We start from the raw sequence: 17,980 nt of genomic DNA, 5'->3' as shown, positions 1-17,980 counted from the left end.
TTCTGACTGAGATCTGTCAGAGACTTGTAGCTCTGACGTTATCAGATTAGAAACTTAAACACACCACTTCCTTCCTAATCTCCTTTGCATCTTTCAACCACTTTTCCTACTTTTGCTGACTTGTGTAGTGTCAATTTCCTGACGGTCTTATTTTGAATTAATCAAATCAGAAGCACTGCCAGGATGTAGCAGTGGTATATGTACACAACATATCGTTGACATTAATTTCCAATGCAAATACACACTGCTGTAGTTTGCCATGAGACTTTATGCCTGGACAGACAGTGAGATCAGATACATTTCATGTAACCAAACAGTAAAAGTGGTTTTCTCAAATAGACAGTGTGTGCTACTAGATGAGGCAGTAACAGATTTACAGTATATTCTGGTGGATACATTTTCAGAAATAAATAAATAAAGATAGTGGCAGTGTGAGGACTGTATTTCTTGTTTGAAATGGGGACTCTGGATACTCTATGAAAAACCAGCAATTGTACACGACTGTACTGCTACATAAGTCTCAAATGAAGCTTCTGTATATCCAACATGGTATACAGTCTTTCTTAGTGCAGCCTTTAAGAATATTATCACCCTGTAAATGTTGCCTGGTCTACATGAAGATTTATGGCGATGATTAAGAGATCAAAGATCTAAATCCAAGAGGATGCCTTCACTTCAAGTCCAGAAATCCAGAAAAGTATGTTGTTTTTGTAGTCATTCAGTGAAGGTAGGTATGATGGATGATGGCAATATTTTTGAAATTATCTGTTAATACATGCCATTTTATTTCTTTTATCAGGATGATTAGTAGCAATGTTGTTCCCGGAAGGACTGTGAAAGAGAAGAGTCTCTGCGGTTGGCGCTTTTGTTGGCTGCTGTGTTCTACAGACACAAAAACAATAATAGTTCTTTTATGTAGCTCATTCCAGGGAGGGAAAATAAAGAGCACACAGAAGCCAGATGAACTCTGGACTACTATGAATGTAAATCATATTGATGTGGAAAACAAGCCAGGAAAACCAGAAGATAAGAGATCCTTGAATCATGCTTTGCATGCCTCCTAACTGACAAGAAACGCTTCCTGACTTTACAAAACAACGTCATTAAGATACTCCTTAAAACACCGGTAACGTGCAAGTCAAGTCAGCAGTGTTTTATTAAAGAGATACAGCAGAGTAAGCAAATGCTCAAACTGGAAACATTTTTTAATTTATCCTAATTATCATCTACCTTTCCTCGCTCTATAAGGCATGTTTAAATGAAAAGATAAAAAAGCAGCAATACCTCAGTAACCTTGAAATCGATACTTGGGAGCATAGAAAAGCCTCTGATACAGATGAGCTGCTAAAACCCTCCACTGAAACCCATACCTGTGAAATTATGTTTGTGGGATAGTCGCTTTTTAAAGGGCTGATGCCACCAGTATAAAATAGCTAAAGAGGCACAAAAAACACACACTTTAAAGTAGTGAGCAATCAAGATGACATAAGATGGGACATGTTGGTGGGAGGCTAATATCTGCCTGCAAAACAACAGAAGATTAAAGAAAGAAATGTAGATGCCGCTGCAAACTGAAATTTCACATTTAAATCATTCATAGTATTCATGTCCAGGTGGGGGATTAAAAAAAGTCAATGAATAATAAACACACCTCTTAAATATGACACAGTTAATCTGAGAGATGAATGGATCTAGTGTTTCTCTTGGCTTTGTCATAAACACATCTGGTTAAAAGTTTTGTTTTCGTTGCCAATCTTACTTTTACTTGTTTTGATGAAATTGTAGCAGGCGGATTCAAATTCATACATTAAGCTGAGGTGCCTCTAATATTCTGCCCTCCTCATGTATGCAAATGTGAATGCCAGTCGATGCAACACCTTGTCCCATATTAAGCTCTTTCTCAGGTTCATACTTGTATTTGGAGATCCTACTAAAATGGACTTACATGATTTAACTTTTTTGTGCGTCATACCAGACATAGAACAGAGCAACCTGTGAGCTTTGCTCTGACCTTCAACATCTCTGTGTTGCTGGGAGCTGGTGTTGGTGAGGAAAAACAATGAGGGACAGCATGGGACCTGCTGAATGGCTGGAGGAGGTCACATGTTCAACCGATCCCCTTATGACATCATAAGGGGAACAAAATCTAAACAGTGTGTTTTCTCACATTTACTGAAAAATGAGATGGGAGAAAAATAGAAAGCACGGCCTTATCTCATAGTGTGGCAGTCTTTAGGCACACTGGAGACACATATCTATGTTGAGAAGACATTGAAAAGTGCATTTTAAATAATATGGGACCTTTAACTAATTAGTAAATTATTGATAATCATGAATGAATTGTTCTTTTTCTTAATTGGCTAATAATTGATAATTAATAAAAACTATGCATGCATAAAAATTTATTTACACCAAAAGCTTGAGCACTGTGTAAAGATGGATATCATGGCAGGACTCTAACACTGGATAACATCAGGGGTACCCACAGTAATAAAGTGTCCACTGAGTGTTGGTGGCACAAAAGCTGGACTTTGGTGCAGTTAATGTGCTGCCCATTAATAGCTTGGATGGTGAGGAGCCAACAGGAATGACTAATTACATTCTTCTGTTAATCAACAAATTAAATACTGTACAATAATCTCACAGTCCTGCTATAATAAACGTCACTGCACACCACTGGGAACAACACAGGCCCCTTTGAGGTTGCTGCAAAGGGTTTTCGTCGGGGATTATTGAGCCTCCCTGACAGAGTGATGTCAGGACGGGGCGGCAGCACGGACCCATTAGCCTGCTGCACCTCCACCACACCTCCCTCCCCCTTTACTCCTCTGCACTCCCCCTCTCACCAGGCTGCCTACTGAACCGACAGACGGCGGAGAGGGCGGAAGGAAATATGAACCTGAGCCGCGCGGAGCGGAGCGGTCACACCCCCTGTCTCTGAACACCACCGACACACACACACACACACACACACACACAGACAGACACACACTAACACACACACACACACACACACACTTGACACAAGCTGGGCACTGCAGCTCAGACACACAGGAGTTCAGGGAGAAATTGTCCTTAAATCGTCTCTGCCGTTTAACACCGCGGTGCCTGAATGTGACGCCACATCACTGAAAGACAAACACCGACCGGTAAGTTAGTTCATTTATCTTCTTTTCTCCATTTTTAGGGGAATAATATTCATCTCTACTTCCAACCAAATGGAGAGCAGTTTTTTATATATATATATATATAGATATAAACGGTAGCTACAAGAAAATAATTAAAGTTGCAGTGGTTCAAATGGAAGTTGCGCAGTTGCCAAAAAGTCAGAGGAGGCTACAGTTTTTTTTTCTCCAAATATCAGTCAAACCCGGCTTCGACATGACATGTTATATGGAGACATTTGGACAGTAAATTGTTTGACCACAAAAGGGTCTTTAGTCTTCAGAGGCAGCCGTTGTTGATATTAAGTGTAGATTTGATATTTTCCGTATCGGTCGTTGTTGCGTGCTGCTAACGAGGAAACTCCAGGAGGATGCGTTCACTGTCCAGGACATGACCCAGAGGCTTTGATGTGCTTTCGTTTAGAGTATGGTGCTTCTCACTGATGTCATTTGCACGAGTGTGGTGAAAATATCAGTGAAGTAAGGGTTGAATCATCTGCTGGAAGCTCTGCAGTCATTCAGCAGCCTCAGTGAGTGAAGCTGTCGGTTGAGATTTATGTCTTTCACATTGTTTAATGGTTCAGGGGTTTCAAAATGGACCACCGGGGGGTTTAAGTGGGAGCTCAGTACAACGAGTTGTTTAATCCTACCAGTTAGATGACTGCCGTTTTTAGTGGCTGGCCCAATGACAGAATGACTGTTGTGATTGCAGGTTTCCCTCCACCTAGAGTAAACAGCAAGCCCAACAAGTCATATACAGCAATGGGAGTCGCCTATTATTAGACACAAGTTTCCTGTAAAACAAAAAAAAAAAAAAAAAAAAGGGGTTTTGTGGTTGAATGTAAATATTTCTGGGGACCAGTGATGCGGAGAAGTTTAGACAAACATCACAATGCAATTTCCTGTTACCGTCGGCAACAGGATCCTGGTTGAGGTCGATCCCCTTTGGCAAATACCAGCTACCTAAAAGTACGCATACAGTGAAAAGGTGTGACCATGCTCAGAAGTGTGCTGGCATGCCCTAGCTTTTAGTTTAGGTTTAGTTTTGTTGAGTGTGACAGTTTTTTTTGTAAGTCCTTCGGTCTTTTAATCAACTTGCTATGCGTTTGTGGCCTGAAATTGTTGCCAACATTGATAGAGGCGGTGTCCTACATTTGTAACATTACTTTAGAGAGGAAGGATAATGTTTGCAAGCATCTTACACCAACTAATAAAGTACACTGGCGTTCCTAAAGCAGAAGCAGAAGAAAATAATGGCTATACAACCTGCCACTCATAATTATCAACATAAACACTGTGACTCCAGCTTAGTGCTGCGAATTAAAGGTGCAGTAAGACAACTGTATGCATTTTGGAAACAGAGTTCTAACTCATCATTTGCCAGGCTGTTTTCAGCTCACCAAAGTAGAGAGGACCTTCAGCTGATGAGTTCCCTCTTGTATGCAGCAGAGATGTGGTGATGACAGACAGCTGGAGAAGCATGTCGGCGTGAGGATGCCTCAGCAACACTCTGCTGTGTGCCATTTTCTTATTATTCTATTGTTGTAGGAAGCTCTTCAAATAGAAAAGAAACAAAGCAGTGATATTGAACAGCCTTAGTTAGCAGGAACTGACCTGCACCTGGGATCATGTTATCGTTAAAGTTGTGGCCAAGCTCAATGGTATTCTCATCCATCATTGTAGGTGATTAGTAAAAGATAACGTTGCTGGAAATCTCTGCATGAGATCATCCGTTTGTCTTTCTACAGTAGCAGTCACAGTGGCTCCATAAGGACAAACAAAAGTTGAGTACGACTCTGACTGAATGAATCAGGCTATTCAGAAGTTGTTGTTTTTTCCTCTCATTTAATAACCCTCGGAGGAAGCTGAAAGGTTTATCTTGTCTTACAGCACTGCCAGCGGTTTTGCTATCCATTAACTGCCTCAGCATGCGAGGTGTCTTGAGGGGAAAACCCAGTGGACGGCCACATTTCAATAACCCAAGATTGTGCCAATGACAGTTGCTGTGGCTTTTCTGAAATAGCGAGCGGGGTGTCTCAGGGGCGCATATAGATAGCAAGTGTGATTCCAGCTGCCACTGTGGCATCCCAGTCTTAATGATAGGGCAGTTGATTGAGTGGAGTGTTTCTTCTGGTGCGCTTTGAGCTGTGTATCGAGTTGCCGGACCATTGTTGATCAGAGCTACTCTTGCTGTTACATGAAATAAACAGGTGATGAGGATTGTACAGCTGTCGTTCTCTAGCCCATGGGAGACTCTTAATCATGTTTGTGTGCGCGCAAACTGTTCTCTTGAACTTCTATTCATGTGACAGCGATTATTAGTTTAGTTCTGGTTTACTATTTACAACATACAACCATACCCTGTTATTTTGGTTCTTTTCCGCAATTGTTGTCTATCCTACAATGTGTAAGACCTGCTTTTCTAGTTCTACAAGTGGTTCCTGTTAACACTGCTTTGTTCTCATTTTGTTTTTAAATAATGTGGACATGTTGCCATTAAGATACCAGTCAAAGAAGTTCAGGATTATAATTTTGTGACGGAAGTTTCTTTGGTTAATCATCATGATCATTAACAATACTCTTAGTTTGATCATGATTCTATTACCCCCCTAATCTTACACCTGATTTTCCAAGCATTAGAGCACCAATAAGAAAGAGGCCCAGTGATAAAACTCTGAGAGGGAAACCAGGAAGACTGACATTATACTTTAAACCAGGAAAGATGTTTTTACTGTGTTGCACTGTACCGTGGCTTGTGACAGCCTCATTAAGTTAGGATATGGTTAATAGTTGACAAGTGTATGGTATTAATAGCAATGTAATTTCAGTGGTTGAAGTTGGCAATTATTGATGTAGTTAGTTCAGTGTTAGGGTGTAGAAAAGGTGAGGAGACATTTAAACAACTAAAAGTCCTCACTAGTATAATAAGACATGTCTGAATTTGTGTGCATGTGTGTCAGTAACTGCATTTGTGTGCACAAATCTAGTAGTGAGTGATTAAAGACCAGGCTTACCACAGCCTTTTTGAGAGGCTGAAATCTCAGTGATTAGGCTGCCGACCACACAGTGTGGAGCGGGGACAGCTGCAGCTGGTTATCAATCGAGCGTTCGGACTGAGGCTATTGAAACGGATCCTATCATTCAATTCTACCAGCTAGTTGTCATATTGTGCAAAGGAGGCAAGGACAGCGCTTTCGTGTATGCATATACTTTACATACATAGTCACACTTTGCTAAAATACGGTTCCTGTGTGTTAATGAAACAGTCATAATGTAATTGTGACGTTTGCTGGGAAACTTGAGCTCTGTGTAGCTGTTTTGTTTACAGTTTCTACTGGCACCTATTCAGAAGTTTCAAGGAAACTTTTTTCAGCCATATGAAAATACCTGAAACACAGATGTGCTGGTTTCTAACATTTCATAACAGCTGTTGTAACAAACCGAGAATAATCTGACAATTTCCTACAGTGGAACTCATTTGGTATATAAAGCAAAATTAAGACGGCCATTGCAATTGATTTATTTTACTGTTTGGCTGCCACATGTTGGTAAGGGGCACATCTGAATGCCATTCTGGAAATGTGCACAGTAAGCTAAATTGACGGTCTGTTGAGGCTGGACCGTCAGGAAATTATCCTCTGAAAGCCAAAAACAACAAGCTGCTAGGAATGAGAGTGGGAACTTCATAGAGCACAAGGAAGAGGCGGGGGAAGATGGATCCATTTCAATACTCTCCAAAATAGTGGCAAGAATACGCACTGGGACCACCATGTGATAGCGTGCGCTGCTTTTGAAATCCCAGTCTCGTGCAGTCTGCAATTTCCTCCTTCCATAGTCCCTGAAGATGACCGTCATAATGAAAGATCAATTGTTTGATCCCTGGCATTTGCTGTACCCTGAGGATCATATGTCACAGATAATGCCATGTGGACCTTGGAAAGATATAGACCTTCCTACTATAGAATTGTATCGCTTGGGGGTACACAAGTGAAGCCCTGGAGGAGCTGAGACAAAAACATCCTTTGAAGTTTAAAGTACACTGGGGGTCTGAGTACAGTGAACACACAGTCCAAAGTGAGCATCTCTCTGGTAGCAGATTCATGGCAAAACATTAACCACAAGCAAATGTAAGAGGTAGCTACAGAGAAACTATTCTCTGTAGCCCTAGTGGGGTGATGCTGGCGGTAAACTTAGGACTAGTCAGCTGTGGCTTTAACAGTAACCAGTGCTTTTAATCACAAATTGGCAAAAGGCATAGAAAAACAGCCAAGCACAGATTTTACTGTTATTTTAGCAGTGGAGGAAATGAATAAAGTATGGAGTATCTTTCGATAAATGTTTTTTGTGTTTGTATTTTATAGTGAGCTCAACAGTGAAGTGCTCAGATGGCTGACGTAAGACTGCCCTCTATGCAAATGATCAGTGACTAAATAAAACTGGTTCTGTTCGGATGCCCTACACTTCTACAGTTTGCCTTCCTCCTTTTTCACAGCTGTTCTGTTTCTTCACACAGCTTGTGCATTGAGACGGCTTTTGAAGCACAACTCGGCTGGCTTATCTGTTTGGATGTTGTATTTCATGGATAATTGACTCTTGGCTCTCTTGAAAAAAACTTTTCTTCCATGATAATCGTTCATTAACTTGTGGCTTAATATCCATTCCATGCAGCCTTGAAAAGGTGACTGAATAACCAAAAAAAAATTTTTTTTTAACATGAGCATTGTCCACTTTCTTACATTTTCCAAAATCCTAACTTGGTTGTACAACTCTTTTATGAGACAGTTTGAGGTGGGCTGGCTGCAGTGATGTCCAGATCCACGAAATCAGTCTCGAGGTCTCGGAGCCGCTCAAGGTCCCGGTCAAGATCCCGCTCCACCTCTCACTCCAGAAGTCGCTCCAGATCCCGGTCCAGGAAGCGGCGTTACAGGTAGAGTCCATTTTCTGAACAATCTATTGGCTGTATTGTGTTTTTGTGGTCGCATTTTACTTGATTGTTGAAGGCGCTCATGTGTAGAGACTGTACTTATTAAAGCAAGAAAAGAGGGTTTAATAACTGATTCTGGAAAGGTGTTATACAGTATATATGAATGAATGAAGAGTGCCCTTACCCTCGTAATGCTTTAAGTATGAATGACTGACCTAACAAGTTTCTTGTCATGGAGAAAAGAGAAACTAGCAGCAGGTGCATCAGTATTTTCTGTATACTTTCTGAGCTGATTTCCATCTGCAAGACGTTGTCTTGTCCTGAGCTCCACGGCTTTGGTTCTCACATGAACAGACAGAGCTGGTATAGTGTATTAATGGATTTGGGTCTGACTCAAACTCTGGGGTCGGCTTCTGTGTCCACAGGAAATTGATGTTTGGGAGAGAGTTCAGCTCCCGGTTAGTGAGCTTACTTAAGTTAGAATGAATATTATTGCAGTTTGCATTGCATGGGAAAACATTTACATATTAGGCTACCTTAACAACATATGGAAAATATCTTATCGAGACTGTTGTTGAAAGGGCAGTGTTTGTTGTTGGGTGCTTTGCTTGAATAAAAATGCCCCGGTTATAGGGTTATCTGCTGGTTGTGGTGTGCACTTGGCAGAAAAGGCGAGGCTTCACTCTGATGCCTTTGCTGTGTCTGGCAGAATGACTGTGGCATGGCAATGAAATGGCAGGGCGTCGCATTTCCTGGCAGTGTAGCTGCACATATTAAAATTAGCATAAAGAAGAGACATGGAAGGAATCTAATGGTTTATTCCTCCTGAGCGCACCTTGCGCATGTGCAGATGGGTTTCTGGTCACAGAGGAGCTGTGCAAGCCTGAGTGCACACAAGTTGTATGTGAACACAGATTCACATGCAAAAGCAATGGGCAGGCACGCATGCATGCAAGCACACTTCCCACTGAATGTTATCATCTTGCTTTTATCACTTTTAATCACCTCAGTCACTTAAAATGAACCACAGATGTAGACTGTGTCTCGGCAAAACACTCACTTTGGACTTTTTTCTCAGTGACTCATCATGTCTAATACGAGAATTCAGAATGCTGAAATATAACATGAAGATCACGATAAGATGTTCATATCTGCAGTATCTTGGTGAAGCTGTCAGTCAATAGTAAAGTGTGTCTAATTCGTCTTATTCATTTTATAAAGCCTCACTAAACTGGTTGAACAGCCCATTTAGCTGGCAAGCACAGAGGCAAAGGATTCCAGTAGATTTTTTTCCCTCTCTTATGTTCCATGTGACTCTCAGCTCCACCAGAGCTGGCCAGAGGAGATGTAGTATCTGTAGCTCACACTGCGAGTGTGCAGCTCTGCTTAATGTGCCGTCCTCTTTAAGTCTCTCTGTATTCCAATGAAAAAACACACTAGGTGAGTCCTCTGCTTTTTTAGCCTTTTTATGTGCCTTTGAAATGTGCTGGCATGTAGTGCTGCATTGTACAGCTTTGCTCTGTCAACTTAGAATATTGTCTTGCTATATGCTGGCTTTGTATGCATTTGTAGATTTCTTCAGCAAGTCTTTACATTATGTTAAGATTTCCATAGGGAAACAGGCTGAGCAGTTACTTTTCATTTATCGGCTGTAGAAAAGTTGTTGAAGAGGTAGTTGCAGAAAAAAACAGTTCCAGGACAGGAGTAGTTTGATGTCTACACTAGTGTGCTTTACTCTTCATGTCAAAGATGCCAGTGGAAAGTTGGGGATATTTTCTTGGCAAGCAGTGAGGCTTAAAAAGAGCATGCTGGGTTGATTAAGTCATTGATTTGAAGAAGAGAACATACTGTATCATGGCTTTAACCTTCAGACTGTGGTTACGGTTTGGGTTTGAGAACAACACAAGGCCTTTTATGAGAAGTGCAGCAGAGACACCATGTGGACTAGTCTGACCTTGCAGCCAAGCACTGCACCACACTGTGAAATAGCTGCTCTTTGTGGGCTCTCATATACTAGCTTATGTTTTGGCATTTGCAAATGATACATGGATGCTGGATGCAACTGCACATCTAAACGTCTTGTGGTTCATGGTATTGTGATACGTATGTCTTTCCATTATGTTTGAACAGTGTTTAGCCTGGATGGCTGCAGTTAAACTCATACTTATGAGCTTCTAAGATCATCTTAGAAGTATTCTGTGTTCGTTTGTCAACTCACAACGTTTGGCACAGTTAAACCTTACTTACAGCCAAAGATTTATCAGAGCTACAGTTTGTGTTCCTATAGCACTGGCATTATCATTGTCTATTCTCCATAGTGGCAATCAGTGCTCTACAGTGTTCCTTTTCCTTTTATTCTATAATAACCAACAACAAAGCTTTTAAATACTGACCAGGTTGTACTACTATTTGTGTTATGTCAATAGGCCATATGATCACACATGTTACAGGTGAGTATGCATGCATGCATGCATGCGTCAGTCAGTTCAGAAAATAGTATTTACATTTTATTGAGACTGTATTAAAGTCAGCTCTGCATAAAGTTTAGAGGTTGTGATTTAGAGTTTCAGGTAGTGTTTTGTCTTAAATTGCATTTCATTCCCCAGGAGTTTCTACTATTTTGGTCAGAAATCCAAAGAGCTGCATTTTGGTATTTCATTCCCATTACTATTTAGAAATGACTTTGGAAAGTTAATAACAACTATGTGCTTTCTTTTTGCCCTTGCTTTCACACTCTCACAGCTCTAGGTCTCGGTCATGGTCAAGATCTCATTCTCCACCTCATAGCCGGGAGAAGAATTATCCAAGGGGATACCAGAACAATCGTGAGTTCCGGGGCTACCACCGCGGCTTCCGGCGGCCATACAACTTCAGGGGCCGAGGGCGGGGCTACTTCCCACGTGGACGCTACCAGCGTGGTGGTGGGGGTGGTGGTTATAACAATCACAACAACTTCCGCCCCAACTGGAAGAATTACAAGCAGTACCCTCAAAAACAGCAACAGCAGCAGCAGCAGCAGCAGCAGCAAAACCATTCAAGAGGGCGTTCTCACAACGTGCAGAAACGCTCAGGAAGCCCCTCTCACGGTCCCTCTCAGCACTCTGACCGATCCTCCTCACCATTATCCAGGCACTCGCAGCATTCGTCCTCTTCCTCACACTCCTCCTCTCCCAAAAGCAGGCCAGCCTTGTTGCTGACTAACCAAAACTCCAAAGACGTGAAGGAGGAGCTCTCTGCCTCTAAGAAGGTGCAGAGGGGAGGAGGAGGAGGAGATGGGGAGCCAGTGAAGCTCGTCGGGGAGTTGGCAGGAGATGCCAAAGAAGGCACAGGCAGTGGGAAAACTGAGGGGAACTGGCAGGGCCTGACAGACTGTAGCAGTCCCAAGAGAACGAGTCCTCTGGCAAGCTCGGCTGTTGTTATTGGTCAGAACAGCCAAACTACTAGCCAGTCTAGTCCTGCTCTTAAACTCACAAATGACACCAGCAGTGGCGCCCCCGCCTGGCAGATGGTGTGTAGTTCATCCTCAACCAAAAAAACCTCACATGAAGGTCTAAATCCAATGCTCTCCAGCTTTGACTTCTTCTCCAACGAGGAATACCTGGATGGAGATAAAACAGCAATCTCCATTGCCTTCGGAAAGTAAGACTGATTTTATTCTTTTTCTTAAATCCATTTTGACATCTTAGCAAAATATGCATTAGCTTTATATACATCCTGATAAGATGTACTATGTCGCTTTCCTTGGCTTTGCAAGCTTTTGGTAGTCAAGTGTGGTTTTCATAAAGACTAAAATAAAACTAAGACAAAGAACTTCGGACTAAAATAAAATGTAGTTATTGGGGGGTAATTGAAATATTTGCCTCATTAAACAGCACTGTCAATGAAATTCCTTCTGCTTTTAGGTCTTATTTTCTGAGATAAAATACGTATCTGACACAACTTCCTCTCTGTTGTCTTAGAAAAAATCTTATTTGTTGAGGCTCTATATGACATCTTGTCAGATTTTTTTGTAAGTAAAATGTTTGCAGTTGTCTGTAAAGTTGCATGCCCAGTTAGATGCAGCTCTTTAAATCTCTTTGTCATTGTTTAGGTTTTTGGAGGAGCAAAATAAAAAAGCTAAAGCTTGGGAAAATGGCAAGAACACAGAAGCAAATGATGTGGATATGAAACAAGGCAAAGTAAATGGCAAAGCATCCGCGATTATCTCTGAGTCAGTGCCACAAAAGTACAGAGAAGATGATGGTGAAGTGTCTCTGAACAGCTTTTTGAAAGCGTCTCCTTTTCTGTCCGCCGATGGGGAGGAAGAGGAGGAGATGATAATGAAGCCTCATTCAAAGTCGCTTCACAAAGACTGGCACAATGGGGACGAGTCCTCTAAGCCAAAGAGCAAGGTCACTCAGTCAGCCCGTGAACTGTTTGAAGAATGCTTTGACAAATGGCAAAATGCGGCCTACTCACAGGTAGCCAACAGTGACCTTGACGCCATGGCAGAGGACATATATCTCAGTCGAAAGCACGATAAAGCGGCGGCCATTGCTGCTGCCCTCGCCAAGAGGGAGCTAACAGGAAAATTTGACGAGATTTCCCCAGACATTGGGGGTAAAGCCAGGAAGATGGCCAAATCTCCTTCCATCCCATCTCCTACATCACCACCAAGAAGGAACTCTGACAGAGAGAGGTTTATGATCAGGGGAGAGGACTCACCTTTCATGTCCTCAAGGAAACAGGAAGTAAAATTAAATGTCAAAATGGATTTCCTTGGAGACAGCCTGATGGGGTGAGCATCTTATAATGGTTTCTAGTTGCATACTAGGACATACTAAGTCACATCTATCCATCCTACTGTAGCTGCTGCAACAGTAGCTGCAATTTTGCTATAAACTCATGATTTACTGATTTATTTAGAAAACTGTATATCAAAAATGCATTGTACCAGTTGCAGTGGTTCCCTCATTTGAATCTTGTTTTATCTGATCAGAGCACCACATGTTTTCTGTTTTCAGCCTATATAAAGAATAGCAACAGAGCATGTTTTTTGTCATTTTCAGCTGCTCTGATATTTTAGCTGAGGAGCGACAGTTGTCTCAGGATCTTGTGCAGTCCTCAAAAAAGGATCAGGAGTTTCGCTCCATCTTCCAACATGTTCAGGCTGCTCAGTTACAGAGGAGTCCCTCTGAGCTGTTTGCTCAACACATTGTCACCATTGTTCACCACATTAAAGGTGAGACCTTACTTCCTCACACGCATTATTAACATTACGTGAGAAGTGGAGACATGGACAAAATCATTTCATAAAATCACACGACACTTCTGACAAATGCAGTTTTTCTGCAAAAGCAGCATTGAGTTTTTGTATGTAAAACAAAGGCTTCAAGTGAATACTAGAGAGTGTAATACTCCCTATGAAATAAAGCGATGATGATGATGATGAATATCCATGTGCCAGAGACGTAAGTCCATATGAACTGAAGACAGCAATACAGATGTATAATCATTCCACAGTGATTAAAACACAGACATTTTTTCCAATGTTTCCGACATCCAGCTGTTTATTCAATTCAATGCAGCACAGTACAACACCGGTGGATGGAAACATGACAGACACTAGAAGCACTAACAGCCTTTAACAGCTGTTCTTACTGTCTCCCTGCACAGCTCAGCACTTTCCATCCTCTGGAATGACTCTAAACGAGCGATTCACCATGTACCAAAGACGAGCTGCAGAGAAGGAAATGATGAAGCCAAGAAAAAGCCCAGAGATACACAGGTAGAGTCGCCTATTGAGTGACCCTCTCACCTTCAGTGTGCTGTGGCTTCACCTCCTCTTTTAACAGCTTTCAGGTATTTCTTTTACCTTTCCTACCTGAAAATCAACAGACTATCTTGGCTTTGTTTGTTCTCATGCTCGGTGGAGGTCAGTTTTATTTTCCCACCAACTTTCTTTTCTTTTTTCTGTTTTATGTTGTCTTTGCAAGTTCGATGTAGCTCACAGTTTGCTGTTTTGGCACCTGTACTTCCTTTACTATGTGCATTTAATTACGTTGTGTTTGTTCCTCACAGAAGAATTGATGTTTCACCAAGAGCTTTTAAGAAACACTCTCAACTTTTTGAGGCGATGAAAAGCTCAGAGGATGGCACTTACAAGGTGACTGAACATTTTGCAGTATGAAGTATGTTGGAAAAACAAACAACAGCAGACGAGTGAGCAAGCCAGTTGCCTTTAGACTGCACTCCCTTAAAGCCTGTGGCTTTCCCTGACGGGGGATGCATGAAGTCTAAGAAATGCAAATGCAAAACAAGGCACTTTGACTTGGTTGTTTGTTATATATCGCCTTCACACATGGTGAATTGGTTAGACTGTGGGCACAAGCCTGACCAAGGCTTATGAATCATATAAGTTCAGAAATGGAAGCCACTGTGCCAAAGCTGTTCAATGGACTCTAAGCAATTTTCTTCGTAAGTATCCTTTAAAACAATAAGGAACGGAAATAACCAAAAGCAAGCACATTGTGCACCCGTGCTTATATTTACATGCTTAACTTTCTGAGTAGACTCATAATATTTCTTTATTGATGTGCATGGACACATATGGTCAAGCATTTGATAACCTGAGGTGCAAATATTAATAAAAACACATTAAACTGAGTTAAATTAAATTAGCATGAACAGTTCTATCTTCTTCTTCACCACTGTTAAAAGAACCATACTAGTGGTTTTGCATGTCTTACAGTAGTCAAACAACCACGAAGTGTGTATACTGTATAGTAGGTACAAGCAACTATTTCCCAAAGCATACGTCAAACCTTTCAAAAATTAGTTTGAAATAGGAAATACATCACTGTACACATTCAAGGATAGTTTTGAAAATACTTGGTCTTGAATACCTGAAAGCACCACGGCGCTGAGACTCAGCGATGTGGGAATCGGCTGGTGGAGGTGATGTTACACATGGAAGACAAACAAGCAAGGGTGACGTGAAATATGCTGGTGCTGTTTGTTGCTGTTGTGCAGCACATTCGTGAAGCCTTGGATGCTGGACTTTCCCCATAAGCATTTGAACGCACCAGTGAGGAGGTTTGTGACAGCGCACCCTTCTTACAGCTGACCATGCAATAACTCAACTTTAACACACAAAAGCCAGCTGACTAGACGGTGATCAATCGCCTATCTGAAGCACATTTTAAGTCTTTTCCTTATTCTTACCATATTTGAGGCTTTGAGGCATAAAAATCAATCCAAGTACATATGCTTTGGGGAATGGTGCAGATTTTTAGGTAAGCCTAAAACAAGCAAAACTACTGGTATGGCCCTTTAAATGCACTGGAAGATTCACTTGGTTTTATTCATGCCAGCTGGCTGTTACCCGGGTTACCCATGGACTTCACCATTTAGTTTACAAACCAGCTTGGCTGAGAGCAGACTGACAGCATCTACATCCATGGTCTAATCAGAAGTCTGTGCACGACGTTGTGTTCTGTTTTGATTTGCTCAGGATGGTGGGGAAAAAGTGAAGGGGGACCCAATGGACCTTCGTTTGGATATTGAGCGCCGTAAAAAATATTCCACCCATGAAAGAGATTATAATCAAGATCGAGGAAGAGATATGGGAGATTCCCCAGATTCTAGTAGAGCGAAATCTGTGGAAAAGTTCTCCAAATGCCACGAGAGATCAAAGTATGTGCAGCTGCCCCGTGCTTTGCATTGTTTCAAACTATCTACAAATGTTTTGAATTCTTTTCATCTACCCTGCAAGAAAAACCGTTGGGCATTTAGGATTTTGCATGTACCCTTTCTCCTTGTAGGAAGAGTAAGAAGAAGCGCTCTCGCTCAAGTTCATCTTCATCCTCCTCGTCCTCTAAGTCCCAGAGCGAAGATTTGCCCCATGGGAAGTCTGATCCCAAAGATAAAGGCTTTAACAGGTCCCGACTGGGTCAAAGGGAGTCACCGGGATCAGCTGACAGAGGAAGGCCACGCGGAGGATTTGTAAGTTTGACTTGTGATGATGAGTTGATGATGGTCGACTTTCACAGTTAGGTGTGATTCTGATTTCAGTTCCTCGTCTTATTCTCTAATTACAGCAAGTCCGAATTCGTGGAAGGGGCTGGAACAGAGGCAATTATCAGGGAAACTGTTCAAATAGTAACAGCATAGCCAACATGGCAGTACACCCAAAAAATGAAGACTGGGATCCAGAGTACACCCCCAAGAGCAGAAAATACTACTTGGTAGAGTTGATCTCATTCCTATTTGTGCCTCCAATCTGCAATTAACCATGTGGTGTCATTTAGTCTAATCCATCCCTAATCTGATACTTTTGCAGCTGTTGTCTTGACACACCTCCACCATTTTCTGTCTTTGTCTCAGCACGATGACAGAGACGGGGAGGCCGATCACAGGTGGGTGGACAACCGAGGGCGAGGACGGGGAAGCTTCACACGTGGAAGGGGGCGATTCATCATCCGCAAAGCCACTGGCGGCCCCAACACCGATAGCCCCAAATGGGCCCATGACAAGTTCTTTGTCAACGGGGAGCAAGGTGGCGAGCAGGAAGACGAGACGGAACAGGACCATAAAGAAGGAGAAATTGATGGAGGGAATACTTGAGCAGTGAAGCAACGTGCTGAAAATCTTATTGTTCTTGTATGTTGTCGTGGGATCTGACTCAGTGATTTTATCCACCACATTAGATTCAGAAATGCAGATTACAATGTTTGACGACTTATCACTAGGAAAACTTTTATTCTAATTTCATCGTAAGGATACACACTCTGATTTCCCACATGATGGTACAACTCGTATCTAGTAGAAGCACTGTTTCAGGTTGCATTACTGTTTCTCATAAGGACTTGCATTAATGTCACATATTTTTCTTTTGCTTTATAGGGTAACGTGAAATGTTCTGTGCACCATTTTGGTAGTAATTACACTTTTTACCGTAGGAATAATTCCAAAAAAAAAAATGCATCTTAGATCATATCAGCCTGTGCCTTATACTTATACTACTAGAAATGTTTTGGAAGGGGGCTTTTTTAAAAAGCAGGCGTGTTGTTTTGAGCTGCGCCTTGTCTGGATTAATATAACAGCAATAAGCACACTGTAGTTCATGTTGACATAGAAACATCACTGTTTGGCCGATTCAGCACTATACAAATGACCCAGATCTGACAATGGGACCAAATATACGGGGTGAAAGGTTTTTCTCTGCAGTCTTTAATTTTTAAAACATTTAACAGATCTATTGATACTAGCAGCATAACTACCTGTACATTTAATATGTTGTTCATTAAATATTTTGCTGTCAAAAGATTTCTATACAGTAGCTCTTTGATTGGTCTTGGATACCACTTATCAATGTATAATATTGATAGTGATCATAGGTTTTCCTGTCTTTGTAGTTTTTATACCTGACTGGCAGGATTTTGGCTTTAGCTGTAAAGGAGACTTTGTTCTTATTGCCATTAATCTTGTGAGGTGTCTTTCATTTGCTGTTTGCAAGCATTTCTCCAGCCAATGATGTTTTAATCAATGATGTAAACTGCGTGAAGCTGTGTCAAGATTGTGATGAAATCAGCATTTGTGTAGTCTGTTGCTAAGAAACAGAACAAGGATTATAGTATGTCTAATCCTAGAATAAGAATGTTTTTTCAGTGCACATCTCATATTTTCCTTAAGTCTAGGATTAGGCTCGTGTCTTTTTGACAAACCGCCCGTACAATTGAATTACACAATTTTTGTGCCTTGCTGTGAGTGTTCTGCTCTTATTTGTACAATAGAGGCCTGCAGATAGAGTTTTGTATTTTATTGTTGAAAGGTCACTTGCTTAGGGAATACTGCTTTTTTAAATAGATGTTATTGTTTGTTTCTTAGAGACTGTAAATTAAAGAGACACTGA

At 41.5% G+C, this 17,980-nt stretch overlaps 1 protein-coding gene across 3 annotated transcripts; it reads left to right on the top strand.

Moving 5' to 3' along the window:
- Window positions 1-3,000: 3,000 nt before the first annotated feature.
- thrap3a (thyroid hormone receptor associated protein 3a) lies at window positions 3,001-17,970 on the top strand. Of its 3 annotated transcripts, none has more exons than XM_070835526.1 (11): window positions 3,001-3,149; window positions 7,947-8,091; window positions 10,831-11,727; window positions 12,179-12,865; window positions 13,137-13,309; window positions 13,744-13,855; window positions 14,149-14,233; window positions 15,581-15,762; window positions 15,891-16,071; window positions 16,167-16,313; window positions 16,453-17,970. In XM_070835526.1, the coding sequence occupies exons 2-11, from the start codon at window positions 7,970-7,972 to the stop codon at window positions 16,690-16,692; spliced, it is 2,826 nt and encodes a 941-aa protein (XP_070691627.1). In that variant the 5' UTR covers window positions 3,001-3,149; window positions 7,947-7,969; the 3' UTR covers window positions 16,693-17,970. The 3 variants fall into 3 exon arrangements, with proteins under 3 accessions (XP_070691627.1, XP_070691628.1, XP_070691629.1); XM_070835527.1 differs by lacking the exons at window positions 3,001-3,149; window positions 7,947-8,091 and adding exons at window positions 9,439-9,528; window positions 10,515-10,538; XM_070835528.1 differs by lacking the exons at window positions 3,001-3,149; window positions 7,947-8,091 and adding an exon at window positions 9,441-9,528.
- The last annotated feature ends 10 nt before the right edge of the window (window positions 17,971-17,980 follow it).

The sequence above is a fragment of the Pempheris klunzingeri genome, chromosome 8 (assembly GCF_042242105.1).
Source record: "Pempheris klunzingeri isolate RE-2024b chromosome 8, fPemKlu1.hap1, whole genome shotgun sequence".
In the NCBI taxonomy this organism is placed as follows: Eukaryota; Metazoa; Chordata; class Actinopteri; order Acropomatiformes; family Pempheridae; genus Pempheris; species Pempheris klunzingeri.
The sequence above is the reverse complement of the archived record's forward strand: the minus strand, read 5'-3'. Positions and strand labels throughout refer to the sequence as shown.